Source organism: Triplophysa dalaica, chromosome 12, assembly GCF_015846415.1.
Source record: "Triplophysa dalaica isolate WHDGS20190420 chromosome 12, ASM1584641v1, whole genome shotgun sequence".
In the NCBI taxonomy this organism is placed as follows: Eukaryota; Metazoa; Chordata; class Actinopteri; order Cypriniformes; family Nemacheilidae; genus Triplophysa; species Triplophysa dalaica.
The window spans coordinates 1,323,727-1,346,819 of NC_079553.1; the positions used below are offsets into that span (position 1 = coordinate 1,323,727).

The 23,093-nt window shown below is 39.6% G+C and overlaps 1 protein-coding gene across 1 annotated transcript in view; it reads left to right on the forward strand.

Moving 5' to 3' along the window:
* The first annotated feature begins 679 nt into the window (after positions 1-679).
* Positions 680-23,093, forward strand: part of stt3b (STT3 oligosaccharyltransferase complex catalytic subunit B) — a 40,760-nt gene continuing 18,346 nt past the window's right edge. The window contains exons 1-4 of the mRNA XM_056762245.1: positions 680-1,189; positions 18,493-18,601; positions 20,567-20,854; positions 22,090-22,155. Of these exons, the coding sequence (XP_056618223.1) occupies positions 936-1,189; positions 18,493-18,601; positions 20,567-20,854; positions 22,090-22,155 (717 nt within the window). The 5' untranslated portion in view covers positions 680-935. The remainder of the gene's footprint in view (positions 1,190-18,492; positions 18,602-20,566; positions 20,855-22,089; positions 22,156-23,093) is intronic.

Consider the following 23,093-nt stretch of genomic DNA (forward strand, 5'->3'; position numbering starts at 1 on the left):
CATGATATGCTCTTTCCATAGTGTTGTTTCTCAGAACAATACTGGTTTATTGTGCAGTATTGTGTCTGACTTTGCAAACATTAAGAGCCGATATAGAATGATGTTATGTCAATAACCGACCCAAACCGAATGGCATCAATGGCTAGAATATTAAATGTATGCAACCGATCAATTGCTAAAATATGAAATTCATTCAAACATTAAATAATCTAACACACTGTGAAAGCAACACATGAAAACCATCGTGATTTGTTTCTCTTAAACACGCCCTTCATGCTAAAACAATTCTTTAATTTAAACTTTTCATCCAGATGTCAAATTAATCGCCAGACATCCGCAAAAAAAACGTTTTAAAGTAGCCAGAAAAATACGTCTGTTTTTAGTGACAAAAATTAATTAATTTCATTGGCCCACCGCGCTACAAGGCGACGGCTTTCCCGTACGCTGATTGGCTCAAAGCATGTCCGTTCGTCTGAATCAGTCACATGATAGGCCGCTTTCGTGTGAGCTTCTTCCGTTAAGTTTCTCAACGGTCCAGAAAGGGAGCAATATCATTGGCTAAACGATCGCTCCTGTCAGTCGTCCGCTTGCAGCTTATTGGCTGAAGTCGAACAGCTTGTGACCCGCCTTGTTCTACCTGTCTCGCTATGAGAGGCTGAAAGATTCTTCCTGCTGTATCGCGCAGATCCGCCCTGTCCCCCCCACACTAGTGTGTCTCGTGTGCTGAGTGGTACAAGCCGGTTAGCATGCCACTCTACGCAGAATCTAACGCAAATAAAAACAAGTCGTAATTAAACAGCAAATAAAGATCTGCATTTGAAGCCAAGCCGCTGAAATATTGGAGCCGAGGAGGGAGTGGGTTGGTGGACAGAGGGGTGCGTGGCGGTGGGAAGAGCTTTCCTAAAACAGATCCTCCCGCACGGCTCGCTCAGAACATGGCGGAGCACCACACCGCCTCCGATAGTAAGCACAAAGCGAGCACCAACGCCGTTTCGGTCTCGGGCAACGGGCGGCCCAACTCCCCGGCTGGATGTAGCGGCGGAGGCCTGTCCGGCGGACTGACGCAACCGGCGGGATGGCAGTCTTTGCTGTCGTTCACTATTCTCTTTCTGGCCTGGTTGGCAGGATTCAGCTCTCGACTTTTCGCAGTTATTCGCTTCGAGAGCATCATTCATGAGTTTGACCCTTGGTAAGTAGCGTTGAGGGCGGGTGGGTTCGTGATAAAGATTTTGTGTTATTAAATGTAATGCACGAGTACATTTGCAGCAATCTTGGTTTGTTGTAGGATCAGTGTGTGATGCACAAAGGTTGCTGCGAGCTTTCATTCATTTCAGCGTAATTGTATAGGAAGCGTTTTGTCTCGGTGCGGCACGTCCTCGCTTGACAATTTTGACACGTAAGCGCGTGACTGTTGTTTTCTATCGTTTAGTAATGCGCTGTAAACTAAATTGGCACTTTTCTTAAAATAAACGTGGCCTGCACGAACTGTCTATTTAGCAAAACGCTAATGAATGCAGTGAAGAGCTACTTCACTCGGTGACTTCCGTGTTGCATTGTGAAATTCTTGACAGGTCATGAAATTCTTAGATATGTCAATGTTTGACTCTTTTGCATGCTTAAATGTATAGTACATAAGCACATTTTTAAGCATTATACGGGTTAGTAATATTATAAAGTGTTCCCTGAGCGTATTAATAATGTGCGTTTAGTTTATGCAAAATAAATCTGTATGTTTTGTGATAGTTTTCAGATTGCAGATAAGTGTCATTTTATTAGTATTTTCTTGTTTGATTGGTCGACGGTGTTGAGCCTGTCAAAGCTGTCAAAGAGAAGCTTGTATTCTGCTGTATAGTATATTTATGTCATAAAATGAATTTGGTAAAATATAGTAGATTTAAATCGATTCTTTGTGCAGAACGCACCAGTATAAACTCGAAAGCACTCGTTTCCTATTCCTCAACACATTGAAAATGTAAGTCATGGTTAATCTTACTGGTCTTTTTTTGATGTATTTTATCGTCTTTGAAATCTTTGTCGTCACGTGACGTCACCGCCAGACAGACGCTTCAAACATATGCATGCACGTTGTATTGCACAGATATTCAAAAACATCTTGTGTTTGCCCATGCAAAATATGCAAATTGATGTGTGATTACTGGTTGAGTTTGTGATGACGCAAGTGCAATGTTGATGGTGGTTTTGGTGGTTCCTCAGGGAGTAATCAAGCTTGAAGTTTGTATTTTTCTATGTGGTCAAATGTTTATCTTATGCTAGTCGTAACCACGGCTAAGTATTAAAACTGTCATGGTATTGATAAACTTTTTGTGTTTTGAGTTTGTCACAGTTCATGGGGTATATGCATAGGGGGCGAACTTGCGCTTAAATCTCAGCCAGCTATGCCACTTCCGCTCTCATTGCATTGCTGACAACGACGTGTTTAGTAAGAAAACGTTCAAGTTTCGGCGAACAGACTAGGCTCAACACATTGCTATATGCCTGAGTAAGTGCAAAAGTCGTATCTTTTTTCGTGTTTGTGAATGTAGCATGAAACGTATAGCCTGAAGCGCTTTTTCTTTTTGATTGCTGATGTATGATAAAGTCGTGTTTGGTTAATTTGACTCCCGACATTGACCTTAATCCTATTTTTGCAGACATACGTTATTGCTCAGTGTGCATACACCTCATTCATAGGTAAGAAAGGCAACACTGTCAGCTGAGTGAAGGAAAAAACAAACCATCAAAATTATGAGTTTTAAGCTAAAATATCTGGTCTCATGTAAATGGTTTTCTTTTAGGTCACATAAGATTGGTTGTCAGATAAGCAGTACCAGTAGGCAAATTCTACAATATAATGCACGTCCCTCAGCAGTTACACTTCACAGTAGTTCTTATCTGTTTCCTGCTTATTTCTTCCTCGTACATAACGTATAAAACTGTGACGTCAGAATTTTAAGGCTTAATATAATTAAAACAATGAATTATACAAAAATTCTCCCCCCTCACACTTGTCATGAAGGGCAAAATAGCTATATAACCATTGCAATGCCCATACCCCCTATCATTACACATTATCTGTAGGAAATATATTATTTACGCATTCTTATGGCAGAACATTCGATTTTTACATGTGACCTCTGGTGAATTTGATGCTTGTTGCTAGGGTGTGATCAGACGCTTGGCATGGTTTTTAACGTTTCACACTGTTAGCTAGCTAGTAAGTTATATCTATAATTAGATACCTTGATATTCCACTATCAATATTTTTGCTTTTGCTCTAGCATATTTAAGTGATTTGCTTTTGCTTTAAGTGTGGTTTAGATAAAAACGTTCAAAATGTTTCGGGCAAAAACAAAAAGTACAGTAGTGACAATTGTCGTCTTGATTTTTGTTTAGAACCCGTTTTCTGAAGTCCAAACCAACCCTATATTTCAGGATAAAAATTGTTGATAAATTATATAAGAATGATTGAAATATTGCTAATAGGCACATGCCAATGTTTGCAGTAACTTAAATGCAATTTTAATTGATCTCACGGACAATATTGCTCAGCCAGATTACAGGTTGTGCATTCACTTTGGGGACTAATTCATTATCCAATTGTCGTGTCTTTTTCCACACCTGTTGCTTGTTGTTGCCCTTTTGATAATGACGAGATATGTTTTCCACTACTCCTGAGACTGAAGGGAGAGCAAAATTGCTTAATGTTGTTTTCTTTTGCACATTCATTTCAATTTTCAATTAGGTGATCTTTAAGAGTAAAAAGGCCTATTTAGTAGGGCTGCACGATTAAACGAAAAGAAACCGCACCGCACGCGATTTGGTGGTTGGCGCAATGTTTTATGCGCAGCTTGTCAATGAAATACTGTTAAATGCAGCTGTACCCGAAAGCCAGAGGGCGCTCTCGCAAAGAAACTCCAATGCTATATAACACATGTATAACCTTGAAATGCCGTCTTCTTATCTGCATCTGGTATCATTCTATCACTTTTTTTCAAGACTCCTCAGGCATCGTCATGACATTAAAGTATATTTATAAGGATGATCTTTGACTGGTGTTGCTTTTTCAAATCCGCGTTTTAAGTGAACCAAACGCGCAGTGCTTTCAGGTGAAGAAGAATTTCCCACAGATCACAGAGCCGTGCTTCATGAACAAGCAGCGCATAAAACATTATCGCAGCCTTTGCGAGTTCACAATCGCGATAGCCACATCGATTTAATCACGATTTTAATTTGGAATGCTATAAATATTGCATGGTTTCTCTTTCAGTGTACATCCAATACACTTTTGCCCAGATGTTAAGTTGGAAACCATAAAGCCAGCTGCTTATTTTTGAAAAAGCAAATCTCTTCCTAACAGTCCGTGTGATTTGAGGTGCCAAAATTGAATACTCGGGGTTAAGAATTTGAGTAAACTTAACCTTAAGCGTGAGCCACTGTAATAACGCTTGCCTCTTTGAAAGCCACACTAATTACCAAACGAGCCTTTATTATCTGCTAATGGCCTTCTGAATTTCATTGGGATGGTTTTCTAAACCACATTATGTGTAATGGCTTTGCCGTCCATTCCCGGGTCATTAGCCCATTTCCTTTCAGGCCAGCACGCTTCATATACTAAAATGGCATGATAATTTATTTAGCGAGATGTTGCTGTGACAGTTCACTATGATGCTACTACCCCTGGGCAAGTGAATGCGTTAATGAATTCATGTCTTATGTTTCTGTGATGTCATAACTTCAAAAAGAGGAAAAATGAAGGCTGCAAAGAGAGGTGCATAGCCTTTGTCATGTATGAACGTTAGCGTTAAGCTTGTTGCATCATTGTGTGATTACGTAATCGCAGACATTCCTTTTTAAATCCTTTTTGGTTGTTTTGTGAGGTTGGAAACCATTAAAGCAGTCTTTGTTGTGACATACCATTTGAATTGAAGATTTTTAAGCAACGTTTTTTTGTGCCCCTTTCTTGACATACTTGTCTTTGGTTGTGTACTTTTATTTGCTTGCACACATGGACCCGTGCTCTCGAGTGTGTCATTGACACCACATGGGCTATTGTGTGCTCTCGCAGTATACTTACAGAAGTTTTTCACTTTCTGCCAGGCAAGATCGATTTTCCAGCTTTGTTAGTCATACTCATGTTGAGAAGCTTTTAACTGTGAATGCAAGTGCTCGAGTTCTTCTGGAGAAGTTGTCTTTTGGTTCTGTTCGTGTAGTTGTTTGTCTGGAGACATTGCACCTAGTTTTGCATCTGAGACCTTTGACATTTGCAGGTGAGTGGTGATTCATGCGAAAGTTTTTTTTGTTGTTGCTCCATTTACATATCCATAACTTCAGCATAGGAGATTTGTAATGTGCTAAAAACATTGACATGAATATGTCTGAATAGAGCTGTTAGGTCATCGACATGCTAGTTGAAGTGGTTACTTATTCATTTCGGTCAAAATAGACAAATATAGATTTTTTTGGCCAAATAATACTTAAGTTTACCCACACAAAGTGATAAAGTGTCCGTGTCCGATCACTCTCTCTCTTTTCCTCTTTGTTTTATTTTCTTGCTCTACCATGATGATTGTTTGGAGTTATTGTTAATGTTTCGTCTTATTGTTAGTTGTTGGCTAATTTCTCCCAGGCTACTAGTAAAACGTGATGTATACTGGGATAGGTGGGACTTGAACCTGCCCGAACTCCAAAGTTACAAGTGCAATTTCAGCCAATAGGAGGCTTCTTAGGAAGCAACGGCAGTTAAATTCGTCCAGGTTAAAAGTTTGGCTACCGCTAAAATAAATTTAGAGACATTCATTTAAGTTCAAAAAGTTGCTCGTTATTGCTTTTACATGTTTGATGATTTCTAACATAGGCTGCAGGCGAACGAAAGGCTTTTCCACTATATGGTGGTGACGAAGCTCCCGCCCAGAGGAGGCGGTGTTTCTATTGGCTGAAAAAGAAAAATGTTGTGTTAGTCACAGGGATTAACGAAACGTTATTTGCCGGAAAAACAAGCCTCTCGTTCGCCTGCAGCGGATGCTAGACATAATCGTGAATAGCATTTTCAATATGGATATTTCTCTTAAACGCATCGATTTGCTTCAAAAGACCTTTAAGACCACAGAATTGCCCCTCCCATTCACTCCCATTCCACCGTTTGGAAATTAAAGTATACGTGGTATTATAAGTCTGAATGCATTATTCTTCAAGAAGAAAGTCGCATTCAATTTCATTCAACTTTATTTATATAGCGCTTTTCACAATGTGCATTGTCCCAAAGCAGCTTTACATGAGAAAATAAGAAAAAAACAGCTCAGTACATGGTGTTTATAGAGGAAGCAAGATAATTCTAGGAAATAATTTCTAATAAATCCAGTCTCCGGGTGAGCAAGCCAACATGGCCCTATGGCGAGGAACCCAAACTCCAATGAGGAGTAAATGGAGAAAATAACCTCAGGAGAAACCAGTCTCAGCCGGGAGGGCCAGATCTCCTCTGACGTGTCACAGCTGCACTCACTGACTGTGGTTAAAAGTCACGGAGTTAATGTTGATGAAAAATAGGGACATATTGTTAGTTGTGATTAAGGAAATTTCATTTGTTGAAACTGTTTAGGTCTAATCCCGTCTTATTTTGTGATTGATATCAGACAATGTCGATTTTAGGATGCCTTGAGGGAAGTAAAACATGGGGAAATTTAGATTCAAGCCTGAAGTATGTCTTTAAGAAAAGGTAGACCGGCCTGATGTTTTCCATTTCAATATGTATCAATGTCACCTTGGTTCTATCTGACAGTTTTGTCAAAATTGAGTTATTCAATTATTAAGTGGTTCGACCCACAAAAAAAATGTGATGCAAAATCTTATCTCAATGTCTCAAAAGTGCTCAGAATGCAGATGGAACTTTGTAATTCCAAGGTGACGACCTGTAACAGAAAGGTTGACGCAGCATTTCTGCATTTGTTTGAGCGCTCCAGCCAACACAGTAACACTCCCTCAATGCAATCTTTTGAAGGATGTCTAACCATACCAAGCTATAATAACTCAACGTATTCTAATGACACTACACGCTTGACCTTGAAAGGTTGGTGGTCTATTTACGTCTCATCCGTAGAGCTGTTCAGAGATTGAGCGACTGTCCTGTTTGGCTGCTAATAAGTCTGAGAGCCCTTAGCCTTCAAGCCCAAGCTGTTCGAACAACTTTTCTACATTTTAAGCCAGGGGCTTTATTGATTCAAGAGCTCAAATGAGTAATCGTTTCATGTCCAGATAATTTCAGATCAACACACACACGCTCGCACACACTGATTCTTCAGGTTTCTCATTTAGAACCAGCACACTGCCCGAGCTGGCTCTGTCCCGTCTCCGTTTTGGATGAAGAGTTCTGTGTTTCCTGTTCTGCTTTTCTACTCCTAATTCCTCTAGTGTATTCTCTCTCTCTCTCTCTCTCTCTCTCTCTCTCTCTCTCTCTCTCTCTCTCTCTCTCTCTCTCTCTCTCTCTCTCTCTCTCTCTCTCTCTCTCTCTCTCTCTCTCTCTCTCTCTCTCTCTCTCTCTCTCTCTCTCTCTCTCTCTCTCTCTCTCTCTCTCTCTCTCTCTCTCTCTCTCTCTCTCTCTCTCTCTCTCTCTCTCTCTCTCTCTCTCTCTCTCTCTCTCTCTCTCTCTCTCTCTCTCCTCCCTCTCTCTGGCTTATTTCAACCTCTTCAAGACAAATAACAGTGCCCTCTATATTGCGATTGCACAATGAAGGCTGGAGCAAGAAAGGCAAATCTTACGTTTCTGATTGAGCTTTTTTATTTTTGCCTCTTTCTTTATCCATCTGGCATTATCCATCCTCTCTTGTGTTAATTGAGATTTCATCCTGGGGTTATATTGTCTGTGACGGGCATTCTGATCTGAAGGCGCATTTGAGTGCCACTTATCTCTCGGCTGCGCTCCTGTATCTCCCAGAACAAGATTGTGCTATTATTGGAGGATATGGGGAGAATTATAATGTATCTGCGTCCTGTAGCCTGCGGCTGGCCTCCAGTACAGGTCTCCGTCATTATTAATCTCAATGAGGAGGAAACGAGGCCGTGCAGAGGTCTGCTTATTACTGGGCTTTGTGTAACCTTCATGAAACACTGTCGAAGAACTGTGAAAAGGCTCATGACCGAACTTCAGGCTATCGCCTTTGTAGGATTGAATATTCACGTGGTCATGGAGTGGGTGGTGGCGACTTGGAGTTCGTCAAGCAAATCACATACAACCACAGGAAGAATTAAGAGACCATTCCAAATGTTCATTTAATCAGCATTTCTAGATGTTTTGTTGCCAGTATAGGGAGTGTCCTGTTGAATTTCAACCAAATCAAACCTCAGGAGTGACAAAGTCATCCAACAGCAATGTGAAAGACTGACCGCATGACATGACACATGAATACTTTTTTTATTTTACTTTCCTAAATACATTGATACATAATATTGCTTAATAGTGAATATTAATATTTTCTGTGCAGTATTTGAGGTCTGAAAAAGTACAGTGCAATTTCTCTGTTATTTTTTACATGTTTCTCAATTTTCGTTAGAAGTATTGTTAGCAGTTCGCAGAATGAAACCAAAATGTTTTTTCTCTCAAATACATTCCTTTAAATGCTAAGTTCAGAAAAACTTTAATACAAGGTGACAGTGTCAAAAATAATTTAAGCAAACAAATATTGAAATGAATTATGTGACACAAGCCACATCCTTTTTGGTCGCTTTTTTAATTTATTATTGTTTAATAACATTTTTTTATAATTTTCATCAAGCCTTTTTAAATTTGAATCAGCTGTTTTTTTATTTAAATAATGCATTTATTAGACAAATATGAAAACAAGTGCTACATTTAAGTTCTTTTTTTCTTTTTTTTTCTTTGTTAATAACTAAATCAGGCTCTCACATAAACATAGCCATAGAAGGTTTCTTGCCGTTTAAAAGAAACTAAAATATTTAACCTGGCTGTAACCTATTTTTTGTTATAGGCACAAGTACAAGTGCAAGTAAAAGTGTGTTAGACGTTCTTCTGTCCTAACCCGATTCCCAACAGTAAGCTTATTAAATTGTTTTAATTTGATTTGTTGCGGATGATTTTCCATGAAATGTCATTATTTGTTTGTTTTATACACTGATGGCGCATAGTTTTGAACTATTTCATTGGTATTGAAGCTTAAGTTCTGGAAAAATTAGAGCTTCAAGAATCTTCTTTCAAGAGCACATTTGAAGAGTGAGTTGCTGTGCTCATGCAATGAGTGTTAGAACGAGTGTTAAGTTCATTACCTAAAAGACTTCACGCAGGCTTGGAAATATGCAATGGCATTAGACAAACTGCTGCTTTTCACACCGTGTGTATTAAATCGTGCCTTTTCGTTTGGATGCGTATGAGAAATGTTAACACAAGCTCTCTTACATTTTTCTTTGACTCTCGATTGATTGGAATGGGATTCCTTTCAGGGTGCTTTAGTATCAGTATATCTCCCACCACTAAACAGAAGTAATGTTTACAGTTCATTATGTGCTCCCACTCAGGTTTCATCAATGTAGTGTTTCAATGTAGGGCAGAGTGCAGAATTTCACACGCTCTATTTGTCTGTGAAAACATCCATTACAGAGCGAAGTTCTTGGTTTCTTTCACACTGTAGGAGTCTCTCTCTTCAGCATCTTCAGCTTGTTGAAGGCTGCAAGTGGTCTTTCGTGTCTCTCACCGTGTTATGTTCCAACCTGCTTACTGTTATATTATGAAAGTTCACAGCTGTACAAACACATTGATTTAGATGTATATGCAATAATATTCATTGTATTTCTTTGAAATCAGGAACATTGACACCTGGGGTTAAACTCTGGTCGGCCATTTCTTTGTATTTTCCACAGTCTTTGGAACAGTGTGAATTATTCTTATCAGAATGTCATTATTTATTTGAGTCAGACAGTTATCCGTGATCAAGACTTGGGATTTGTGGACCAGGAGCAATTTTTAAAGGACAAATATAATTCAGGACAATAATATTATTCGGTGTGTCTAGTCCTTTAATCTACGATACAAAGAAGTTGTGATCATATCAATATTACAGGCAGATGTTTTCTAATCCGTCCTCAAACAATATGCTAAATATTAATCGCTGTGGGTTTTTGTCTACACTTGGATAAAATTGTTTATTCTCTTCGCTGTACACAATGGGTCGCCGTCATCTTTGTGCTAAAATGGAATATGTTTAATGAGGAGACACTCTCTTTACTCAGCTGCTTTGCATTCGCGCCACAAGCTTTTCTCTTGCCAATTACGCGCCCTTAAAGTTATTCCAAGAGCATCTCTTTGATGTGCTCTTGTCAGGTGGGACGAACTCCTTGTCCTCATCCGGAAAACCTTCCGGATCGTCCCTCAAGGTTAATCAGGTCTTTTATGTTGGATTAAATCTCCAGGAAATCAACACGCGGGAAGTGAGATGTAAGTTTGGCATTTGCTTTCTTTGCCTCCTCCCATCTGCGTTTTTAAAAAGATTAAAGGTTTTTCAACGAGGCTTGATCGATGCTTAAATCGTTCGGCCTGATTGCTTTGACCAGACACACTCTCCTCGTGAATTGGGTTTCTTTAATCCAGTCAGGCGTTGCGCGGGTTTCTGAAGCCCCAATTTCTCTTTTAAAAAGAACAGTCACTGAATCCGTTCAAGCTGAATGATCTGTTGATCAAACACAGTTCAGATTAAAAATCTTTTTTGCCCCCGTCTATTTTGGTTTCTTTTATAGTGGTAGGGTCACTAATGTAGTAATGGAGTTGGTACGTCTTGACTTGTCAATTATGTTCATACATAGTTGATATCGTCCTTTTATTTTTTTATTTAGTAAGGCATACAAAGCATACACTCTTAAAAATGTGGCTCAAAATAGACAAACCCAGCAGCTGGGTTTTACATTAACCTGGGTTTTTTCAACCCAAAATGCTGGGTTGTTTTACTCCTTTGTAGGGTCAAATATATCCATATTCTGGGTTCATTTAACCCAACGGTTGGGTTTGTCAATTTTTGACCCAACGATGGTCCCCAACGATGAGGAATGTACAGAATACGTAATCCAATCTTGCCGTATGGTCAACAGAAAATGATCGGTCCTGCTCCTCGCCCCCTGCCTAGAAAATGCCCAAATAACCAAAACACCGAAAATAATCACCAGTTCAGTGCCCATGTGATGACAAAACAAAAAAATGATGACTTAATGCTACCAAGCCTGTTATTATTCCTACATATGCTGCCTACAAATAATCACGGCGAGTCAAATTTGAGAACATAGTTATTCACCAACAGTTTTTTAAATTTCATCACCCTCACTTATTTAATTTCAGCATCTTTATTCCACCGCAAACTTGCTTTATTATGACCCTCAAGTTATTTAGATGTATAATAAATGAAAGTCATTGCAGTCAAGTTTATACTTCAGGCATTTGTGAATGATATTATATGATTTGTGTCGAGCAGTGATATAAAGCTGATGGATGTAGCTGTGCGGTGGGACAGGAATAGCAACCGTGTGTCCCTCAGCCGAAGGTGCTGCGTTGGCCACTTCTAGTTTAGACAGGCAGGAGCGATATATTGGGATCAGGTTTGTTTGTTGCATCAGTCTCGCCAGAATGATTCGTTCTTCTGAATACATCCACCTCCCGGTGTCTTATATTAGTGGCTCCTGGCCTGAAACCAGCAGGTTTAAGGGGTGCAAGATTTTATCTTCGGTGTGATGCTGTGCAACTGGACCAGGTTGGGCACCAGCACTTGGAGGAAAAGACATGTATCCGGCCACATTCTTGAGATGTCCAGTGATTATGTATGACTGATGCAGTTGGAAAACTGCCCTCTATGTCGTTTAGAAGTCGGATTTCAATCTTTCACAGGGATGCGTATTGGATGAAGAACCAGCTCTCAGATTTACTCTCACGTATTTAATGCACAGGTACAGCATATTTCATTGTACAAATCATGACTTTTCCATTTATTATTCACCTACCGGACCTGTTTTTGCTGAGTTGAAGTACCTCGAGTAGTCTTGCTTGGACGGAGCCATTTTTAATGGAGCAGGTAAGAAGAGCAAACTTTGCTTAACCCCCATCACTCTTCAGAAGTCCTGTCAAAACTTCAAACCTGGCAGTAACTTCCAGTCCTCTTCACAGTTGAGAACGAGTTCATGAATGCATGAAGCAGATGTACCTTTGAGCTCAGGTCTTTGAGGGTGGGCTTTCATGCCTCTTATACATAGGTTCTTTGAAGGATGCTGGAGTACATCTCTCCCTTCAATGACCCAAGTGATGCCTCGCTGGTGTTGACATTTGGTTTGGTGGGTACATTCTCGTAGGTGTTTTTTAACATTCTAGCATGTGGTTTTCTATGGAAATTCAGGTTTGGGCATTGACGCAAGCTTGCAGTATGTTTGATGTCTGAATGTTCTAAAGACTCGGAAGTGTGTGTGTGTGTTGGAAAATAATGTTTGAGGTGAGAGATACTTCGGTCACCTTAGGGGTATTATAGTTTAAAAAAAATACTAGTTTTTATTTTTATTTAGTTTAGTTTGTTATTTTTAGTGGCGCATAAATAGTTTTGATTTCGTTTTGATTTTTAAAAAAAAGCATTACTTTGTTTTTATGTAGTTTCAGTATTGTTAAAGTCTATGATGTCATATCATGGTAAAAATTAACATACACCTTGTCAAATCTGTAAATGTAAAAAATATTATTGAGACTTCTTGAACATTTGTATGTTTTGTCATTGTTGTGAATGAGTCTCATGATTGTCCTCATGTGTATTTAACTGGACTTTTTATTTTATTTCAGTTAACGAAAATGTTTTTTTCACTTATAGTTTCAGTTTTCATTTACGGTAGTAGCCCTGGGTCACCTATTCCATGAAAATGGAAATGAATAATAGTTTAAACAAAGATTTACAAAAGCAAAATATACATTTGAGTAGCAGAATAAAGTAATATAATATAATGTAATGTACATACATTGAAAACATAAGGTCATGGAAGTTTCATTGTTTTCTCTTTTGTTGTGACAGGTAGACAAATATTGTGCGGCTAACACGCAGCAGTCCTTGTGTTCCTCTAATAGATACGCCAGTTTCTCATCGTTTGACAGACTTGCAAATATCTGGTGTATGGAATTTATTTTTCCTAAAACAATGTCCGTATGTCTGTGTATTTTGTGCATTCTGTAAGGAAGTGGAGCTCCTTCTCAATTTTGTTGAGATGACAGTGTGGAAACAGTTTCTAGTGCCATGGCAGCCATCTTTGTCTGTTTTTGCCTGTCTCTATAGTGAGTTTATGTGAGTCTGTATCTTGTCAACGTGGCTCTTAGTTTTTTATCTGTCACTGTATACAGTAGAGATGTAATGATTCACCGTGAGCCGGTTGAAAATCAATTATAATATGTGATTATAGAAGTCGGTTGAGACCGCAGTACATGTTTTGAACAGCAGGGGCCGCTGTTTTTCTGCAAACTTTGTAAACGTGAATATGCTGATATTTCTTCAAAAAGTAAAAGTTAGGAAAAGCACAAAGTCTTAGTCTTCATTTTTGGGTGACGTGTCACTTTAATGCTTGGGCCGTCTGTCCTCTTGGTTAGCTTTAATTGATAAGTTAAATTTACAACTTTTCTTTAGTCTTTCTCAGTGAATGTATATTCCAGGTGTTTAATCTTCATCTTTGTCTACTCCTCTTTTGGCTCCCATTCGCCTTTGGCTCCAGACCCCAACAGGTTGAGTTGTACAACTCCTGCGTTTAGATTAAACTGATGAGAGGACGGAGGAATAATGCTAGCCAAAACATGAATTACAAGTTATCCAGCTGGAGCTCTCGGTCTCAAAATGATTCATCTTCAACCAGCTCAATTTAGAAGGAATGCGTTGTTGAATGCTTGTCTGAAACCTCTGGATTTTACAGTCATCGTGTGTTACAGAAACTGACCCAAGGGTCTCTGTTTCTTCTTTTGAACAAACCCACCCCTCCGTCTTGTTGCTCTTATTCACAGCTGTTATCAGAATTTTGTGAGACAGCTCAGATTTGATAGTCCTGCTCTGTTGTTTTTCATTTTTCCTTAATTTTGTCGCATTGTAGGCTTTGATCGGCTCTTTGGGGATGTTTGTGCTGACAGCAATTTGCAGTAAAGAAAGCGACCAGAAGATGATGATACGAGGGACATGAGCTCCGTTGGTGAACAGAGATTGCAAATATGTGTTGTCGTTGATGCAGTCTACTGACTACAAACAGTATAGCTCACCTGTTTTACGGTCCATATTTTTGGAAACGTGTCTATCATTCTATCAATACAAGGAATCTTCTACATTTAAATAACTAACTCACGTTTTTACAAATTTGCTGCTTAAATTCTTTCTGACATTTTAGGTAATTACTGGATTACAGCTCCAGTTATCTTATATTCATCTCAATTTTTTTATTACCAGCTCGCTTGAGGCTCCAAACATACTGTACCGATACCAAAATGTGACGTGTTGACACTCTGATATATGAAACCGTTTTAAAAGTTACGTATGACATTCATTTTCAAGTCATCCCATCTTTAACTGGAGCCAAAACGTTTCTGTACTCCACGTAAATAGAAAAGTATTGAAATTAGTCGAGAAATGAGAACGATGTTGTGTTTTTATCCAGAAAACTGCAGGTCCAGCATTCACTCGTATGTCTTTATAGTCGGCTTTTGAACTCGCCGCGGCATTGACGTACTAACGAGCGGACAATGAGGGGTCTTGTGTGTATATATATATATATGTCTATATGAGATCCTTAAAGCGATGCTAAATGCTACATTTGCTTACCCTTGTAGTTAATATGTATATGTCTATGGTGAGACCCTTAATGCAATGCTAAATGCTACGTTAGCTTTCCCAGCAGTTATATATGTACAGTATATGTTTATGGAGAGACACTTAACGCAATGCAATCCGCCATCAATATGTTCCATGTTGTGCGTGTATTATGTCACATTCACAATGATGTTACGGCAGTAGAGGCGGCCCGACTATGACGATAACTTTATAATCCCCACCCACTTTGAAGCGGTGCTAAACTGCAGTGGAAAAGCAAACTGAGCGGAAGTAAAGTGAGCTGTACTGAGCAGAGTCGTATTAAACCTGACGATACCATGCAGTAGAAAAGCTCCATAAGACAATAACTGGCTTGACATTGTCTTTACTGCACTCTTTATTTGCGCTGTAAACTAAGCCTGATAGCTTAATAATTGACATAAAGCCGTACTTCACGTGACATTGTTTGCGTCTCTGGACTTCAACCACTTGGTGTTAGAAAATGAAGAACCTTTCGTCTCTCATTTTTCCCTCTGCGCTTTAAACACCTACCCTCTACCCTGACTGTTAATAAATGTTAGCTTGTTTCGCACCACAGAATGGGACCTTTTCAGCGCTCCCTGTGTATGTCCACGCAGTGTGAAATTAAGTTTTATGAAGACCAGTTCTTAGTTCAGAGCTGGCGGGAGTGTTGAATGAAACGCATGTTACGGGGGTTAAACCGTTTTTACCAGGTGGCCCCCTTGATATTGCTCTCATACAATCCCAAAGTCTTGGATGTTGACTTCCAAGATTACACTGCCCTTAAGTGCATTGCTCATTGATGCCTCGGCTCATGTCCTAATGACTTCCATACTATTCTCTGCTTGTGTATCATACTGAAGAAAGTATTCAGTCTTGCCTCTAAAAGCAACAAAGATTTAACCTCAGAAGTGTGTATCTTTAGCTTGTGTGAACATGCATGTTTTGATGTCATTTCCTTGCTGAAAGTGCATTTCCGTGACTCATAGATCTATGGCCCGGTTCAGGTATCACATTGTTGGGTTTTACCATGTCAGTAAACCTTGAATCTTCAGCGTCTCTAGAGAGCGGGCAGGCTTAAAGGCTATCAGAGGTAGCAGGTTACGGTGTCTGTTAGCAACCAGGGTCAGTGACATGTGTGCGCTCATGTTTAGCGTCTTGATTTGAGCATGATTCACAGTTCTTCTGTTCCACCCACTCAAACGCTCTGTTGCCAGATCCTCTTCTGAACGCAAAACATCTCTTGGAGTCAAACGGCTATATTATGATACAGAGAACATTAATCTAATGGCAGAATGTGTTCTGACACTTTCCATCTATCTCTAGAATATGATTAAATAAACCCAGAAGTAATACAATTCAATCCCATTGGACTGAAGCTACTTCCATGAAAAGAAGCAGCGATTAGAAGCCACAGGAATTATGGCAGATGCCTTATTTCATTTTACACGAATGAAAACGTGATTGTGAGGATTGCAGTCCATTTAGTGGATTACTTTCGTGGGGAACTACATCACATCGGAGGTTTTACCCATAGAAATGTTTTGAATAGTGTATCTGTTTGTCTTAAGCCCATTGCACATAGAATCAGAAATTTGCGTCCAAAATCTCTGCACGTAAAAAAATTAATACGACCTTGTGTTGTCTCACCCACATTTAAACAACGCCTCAGATATTTTTGTCCAACATAAAGAAATTGAGACTAGGTTTGATTTTCTGCGTTTTTCGCATGCAAGGTGTTTTGACAATTCAGAAACACCATGCAAACGAGCGCCAAATACAGATATAAATGTTTTTGGTCATTAACAGTGTTTTTTTCCCTTATGGGTTTGGTGTCAAAAGCTCATTCTTATGCTAGTTATGCTGTCATTTATAGACCACTTGGCAAGATGTAAACTTTCATCCAGAAGTACTTCTGATTTTTACTCTACTACTAATGACTAAGGTCCAGTGTATGAAATTTAGCAGCAGATGTTGCCAATTAAAACCAATGGTGCACAGCACCCCTCCCTTACGAAGCACTATGGTGGCTGACAAGGAAATAAGATGTCGTCACATTTTCGCTTCTTTGCCGAAGGAGATAGTGTATTGTCTGTTTAAGGCAACTGTAGAAACAACATGATGACTCGCGTTGTTTCTAGATAGAAAATAGCTCATTCTAAGTCATAAAAACATAACACTTCATGATGTAAGGGGTATTTACACCTCTGAAGATATAGTTATATATTATATTCCATTTCCTAACCCAAATGGACCTTTAAATGTTACACATATAATTACATTTCATGGATATTAATTTGACATTTTGATCCTGTTAAATGTTCTGTTGAATGTCTGAAACAACAGGATATTCTTCTGGACCAGCGTTGTTTGCTTTTCCAAATTGGTCTAGGAACATGCTGCATAAATTAAGCAGAATTCAACCTTGATTCCTGCCGTTGTTAAGTGGAAATCATTAGGCAATTTATCATAAATGTTTACTAAAGTTGTATTTATTATTGTTACTTCCTTGGTCCTTATTCGTTAAAGTTGTGTTTTATATTACATAGTTGATGTGCAATCACATGTATATTCAATATTTTTAACCCTCTTAAAACCGTCTAATATATTTGGATTTTATGTAAGAAGTTGAACTTTAAATCCAGCTGCTCATGTTTCATTCATTCCAGAGGTGATTTATAGAACCTGAACTGCTCGGCACTATCAAAATACTACCTGACTTTATTTGGTTTCAAACATGAAGGCGTGTGTTTGTGTTTGTGTATACTCATGCACATTATTTTCTGGAACTGAAAGCATTATCTGTTATCAGCAAACAATATATTCAGAGAAGGCTGGAGACTGTGGAGTGTGAAATGAAATTCGATCATCTTTTGATTGAAGTTTGAATGCATGTGTTTGCCGGCACACCCTCTCACGCTCACTTTTGTGTGGTTTAGGGCTGCACAGTTAATCAAATAATGAGTCCAGATTACACATACAGCTGTCATTGTTTAACAAATTGTTAAAACTTGTGGCATTCCATTAAAACTCGACACCCGGTGTGTCAAAATTGACGATGTGTGTTTATATCGCAGTTCTTGAGAAATATCACCTGACACTCAAAAAGCAGCTGTTGTGTCGAAGAGAAAAACTTGGTTGGCGTTTCGTAATTATTTTGGTTTTGTTAGATGTTGTGCCAGTTGTTTGCAATGTAGTCGGTGTAATACATCGCAAGCTAGTGACCCGACAAAGTCACCAACATTGTTATTCTTCATCTTACAGCACATGAGCGGAGGATTTCTGCTTGTTTGTACCTTGTTGCAATTTTGAACAGATGTTTTCTGTGTCTGTAATAAAAAGGCCAATATTCTTTAATTCTTTCGAGATGTTGTATGTGATCTGGAGGATTAACTAACTGAAATACTCATTCGTAAGGGGTTTTAGGTGGATGGAAACATTTGAGACCTTTTCATGGAATGGTCTTTTTATAGTCTGTGTTTTGGCACCGTTGTGCGGGCAGTTGAGTTAATGTAGGTGGAAAGATCCCGTCATCACTCATTCAGACACACTGCTGCGAGCGCTGGCGATCAGCGACACACCTCCTCTCCCAGTGTAACGCATCCTGACATGTCAATTGTAATAAAACGCTGCCTGTACCTCAAGAGAAATGACTCTTGTGTTTTTCTCTCTTCAGGTTCAACTACAGATCGACTCATCATCTCACCACCAACGGCTTTTACGAGTTCCTCAACTGGTTTGACGAGAGAGCATGGTACCCTCTGGGCAGAATAGTGGGGGGGACGGTGAGTAGAGTTTGACCATTTGATTGAGCAAAAATAAAGCGCATAGAAATTGTCTTGTTAACCAATTTTTTTTACCAGTGATGGAAAATCTGAATACCGTCCTTCATTTTGACAGATTACAATGAAGGCAATTTGTAATACCCCTTTATGTCAAATAATTAGCATCCATCTTTTCTGTTCATTGGGCCTCATTCATGAAACATCCGTAGATTCCGAGTAATTTGTGTGTAAAACAGACCTTCCTGAAAACATTCCTCGGGATTCACAAATACTTTGTTAACGACAGATTTGATAGTTAAATGTGCAGACTGCAGAAAGCGAGAATGGACGAGCTCGACACATGCGCAGAATGTCACACTGTGAACTTTGTCAACATGTGCTAGATGTGCCGAAGACTGCGGAACCTCCTGATGACGGAAATTGAGTCATGCGGGGAATCATGATGCCAGCCCAACATCGTGATGGCTATCAGCACTCTGCATCGTCTATCGGCCCAACCCTATTTTTTTTATCGGGGAAAACTCATAAACGGCGTACGCAAAACCTGCTCCTCAGAGGTCGTTATTTGCCCATTATTCCGATTTCGCGCTGCATGTAAACGCCTTTACCGCTTTTCTCTCAGTTAACTGCGCATGCCTGAAAGGCAGAAGTAAAAGTCCCAAACCGAACTAATAGTAAAATTACGTATAAAAGTCTGCTCTCGAATCACGCAGTTGATGTAGAAGCGTCAAAATTAAGAACTATTGTTGCATATGCAGCTACTGCGGACATAAGAGATATAAAAATACAGCTTCTGACCATTTTACCGCTGCATTCTTAATGACTAAACACACTATCGAAGATGATGTAAAACGGTTCTCCGCGTAGCCGCTTTAGATTTTTGATAGATTTGCGTTTATTTTGTACACGTAAACGCACAAATTTTGGCATTCTGCAAATTGTAAAAAAAAAGCTTGTTACTGGAAAAGCTACATTATTATGACGACAGCTCAGCTACTGAAAAGTGCAGTCCTGAATAAATGAGTACCCATGTAACATTTAATGACTAACTCCCCTTCTCAGATACACGTGACTCAACTACAACTAAAACCCCTTGAAATAATCGTATCAGCTCCTTTAGAGCTTTTGTGATTGGTTGGAAACTGCACAGAAAGCAAATTTCTTGCCTCAGAGTGCACTAACCTTGAACGCCGGTACAGTTTGTGCATCAGTACAGAACCTTCCAGCCATGTTACAGTGCTGCAATTTTCTAGAGCTGCTTATAAAAATCTTGATGTGAGGTTAGTTATCCCATGACCTATCAAAAACAAAAAATGAATAAGTGGTGTTGTTTCCGGCAAAAACAATATGTGTGAAAGTTAGACATTGCTTTTCGTTCCTAAATAACCCCAACAGTTCCCGTCAAGGAGCAAGCCGGCGCTGCTACGCTAATGAGCTGCCATTCCGGGCCGGAAAGTTTGGCTGTCTTTTGGCATGGAGCAGTTTTGCTCTGACAGCTCTGGTGCTGAAGCTACAGGGGGGGCTGGAGAACGCAGGGAACAGCATCTGTTGTTGTGTACAGTTCAAGCGGTCGTCATAAGGGCTTCAGAGCAGACCGATCTGTTCTCAGCACAGCCTGCAGACCGCTGCTCATTGAAACTGAAACAGAGAGTGCATGGGAATGCGGAGGTGAACGACTGCGTTTTCGTGAACCTGTGTTAAGCTTCCCACGTAAGCCATGTGCTTGGGTTAGATGATGAGCAGAATAGATGCATTTAAGACCTCTTGGAGTGAAACCGGATGTAGCGGTATGCTGAAAAGATTCAACTATTTTAACAGCTGAATGAAAGCTAAATAAACGCCTACCTCAAAATGTCTAGATGGTTGTTGGGTGACTGGCTTATTATTATTAACCTTTCAATTGCTGGACATTGCTAATAAACAGTTTTGCCTTCGTTCACCGCTAATTTTTATGGTCTATTGCAGGTGTATCCTGGTCTGATGGTGACGGCAGGTCTGATTCACTACATACTGAATCTGCTTCATGTGACTGTTCACATTCGAGATGTTTGCGTGTTTCTGGCGCCCATCTTCAGCGGCCTGACCGCCATCTCCACCTTCCTGCTGACGCGAGAGCTGTGGAATCAGGGTGCGGGGTTGCTGGCGGCATGTTTCATCGCCATCGTACCCGGCTACATCTCCCGCTCTGTGGCCGGCTCTTTCGATAATGAGGGCATTGCCATTTTCGCCTTGCAGTTCACCTACTACCTCTGGGTGAGTTGTATTGAAATAAAGCAGCGTGTGTTTCTTTTTTTGCTTTATTATTCTTCATTTAAAGTCTTTAAAAAACAAACCTAAATCAGATAGGCATAAAATTGTTTGGCTGTTGAGGAGTTTTTCAAAGAACACTTCATCTCCGAATGGGATGACTGAATGAATCATTTTATATATTGCCGCTGTCTTTCCGAAACCTTGCATCTCCAAATTTCACTATTTATTATTATTGGTTACACTTAATGTTTGTCACGAGGTTTTGCAAACGTCTCAACAATAAACATTAGTGAATCCAGTTTTATCCATTTAAAAAGTACCGTGTGTGTTTTCATTTCCTAAAAAGCTGCGAATTTGGACATCCAAGGATTCGGAAGGACATTGATGACACATCCAACAGTTTTCAAAGACTTAAAGGGATAGTTCAAGCAAAAATTGTAATTGTGATAATTTACTCCCCTTCATGTTGTTTCCATCCTGTATACATTTGATTGTTCCACTGAACACAAAAAAGATATTTGGAAGAATGTTTGTACCCAAACACTTCTGGGGCACCCTTGACATCCACTACGGTGCTCTCAATGGTGCCCCAGAATGGTTTGGTTTCCTACATTATTCTTAATATCATTTTTTGACGGAGCAAAGAATTTGATACAGATTTGAAACACACTTTTGTGTGAACTATCCCTTGTTGTGCGTTTAATAAGCCGCTTACAATGGAAGTCTATAGAACAAGGTGTTTAAAAGCAAAACATATTTGTCTTTTCCATTTTAAAAGTTTTCTAGTAGGGTGACGGGCTTGTTTATGTGATCACGCTAGTCTCAAGTTGATAAATTTGATTCTTATTTCCTCTCTAATGCTTTGCCCGACAGACTTCTATTGTTCTTCTGTGAACAAGATTAGTTTGAAACGAGTTAAAAGGACCATTCAAAGCCATTTTCTGAGATAATGAACGGCACAAAGCTTAAGCCAAAACATTTCTTTAACCAATGACAGACATCAGTCACGTCCTCCATTCAATCGCAGACAACAAGATAATAGGAAGTGATGCAGTGACGGCAGACATTGTTTTAGCTGTGTGATTGTGTCCGGCCCATCGCTCCGGTGCCCGCTGTCAGCCCAACAGCTCAACTCAAACATTGAATCTTTCTTATCTCTGTGTTTCTGCTCTTGGCTTTGTTTGGTGTGATCCTATCAGGATTTGCAGAATGAACTTAAGTTTGTCCTTTCCACACAGGTGAAGTCGGTGAAAACTGGCTCGGTCTTCTGGGCCATCGGCTGCTGCCTCTCGTACTTTTACATGGTGAGTTTTCAGGCAATTACTCGGAAGAGAAAAAGGAGGGAGACCTTTGCAGAAATGACACTCCAATGGTTGAAAGAAAATGAGTCGATGACTATCAAAGTGGGAAATTATATCTGTACTATTGGGTTGCTAGGCACTAAAAGTGTCGAATTTGTCATAGAACCTTTAGCGCTGCATTTATGCTTAGCTCAACGTTTAAAACCAATATGGTATAAATTTCTAAGAAATAGTTTACCCAAAGATGACAATTACCTCGTTCATGCCACCCTAGAGCCCAATTTATGGTTCTGCGTCGGACCTACGCCATAGCCTTCGCAGAGCTGCTAACCGTACGCCTGAGGCGCACTTCTCCAAAAATGTAAAAACGCGTCAACTCAACGCGGAACGAAAGCGCTGTGATCTGAACCTTTGTTGGAACTCCTTTTATTTGAGAAAGTTTTTTATAAGTCTGGATTCCTGTTTCGTAACATCATAACATGAAGGGATTATTGTGAATCTGCGATGATGTAATGTGTGCTCGTGCTCCCGGCGGCCTCCAGCAGCTCGTCTTTTTTCAGAAATAATCGCACGGCTGCATCTCACTTTTATTAATTTGGTTAAACTAAATACTCTTCGAAGATGCGCCGTTTACTATACTACTGTAAAGGTACTCAAGATTAATATGTGTTCGGCAGAAAATGAGTGTGTTACACGATCTTTAAATCTGTGTTTCTGGCTAGTCTCGATAGCTAAATAAGCTCAAAATATTAAACGATTTCTCTCACAAACCTATAACAATTTACTTTTTAAAAGCAAGAACTAATGATTTTCTGTTCAGTGTCTTTGATAAGTAATGCGTTAGTTGTATTGGGCCAATTTGGGGAAGATTAGATGGAGACTTGTTTGAGAAGTAGCTGAAAAGTGGTACCACGTTACAGTCGAAACAAGACAACAAAATC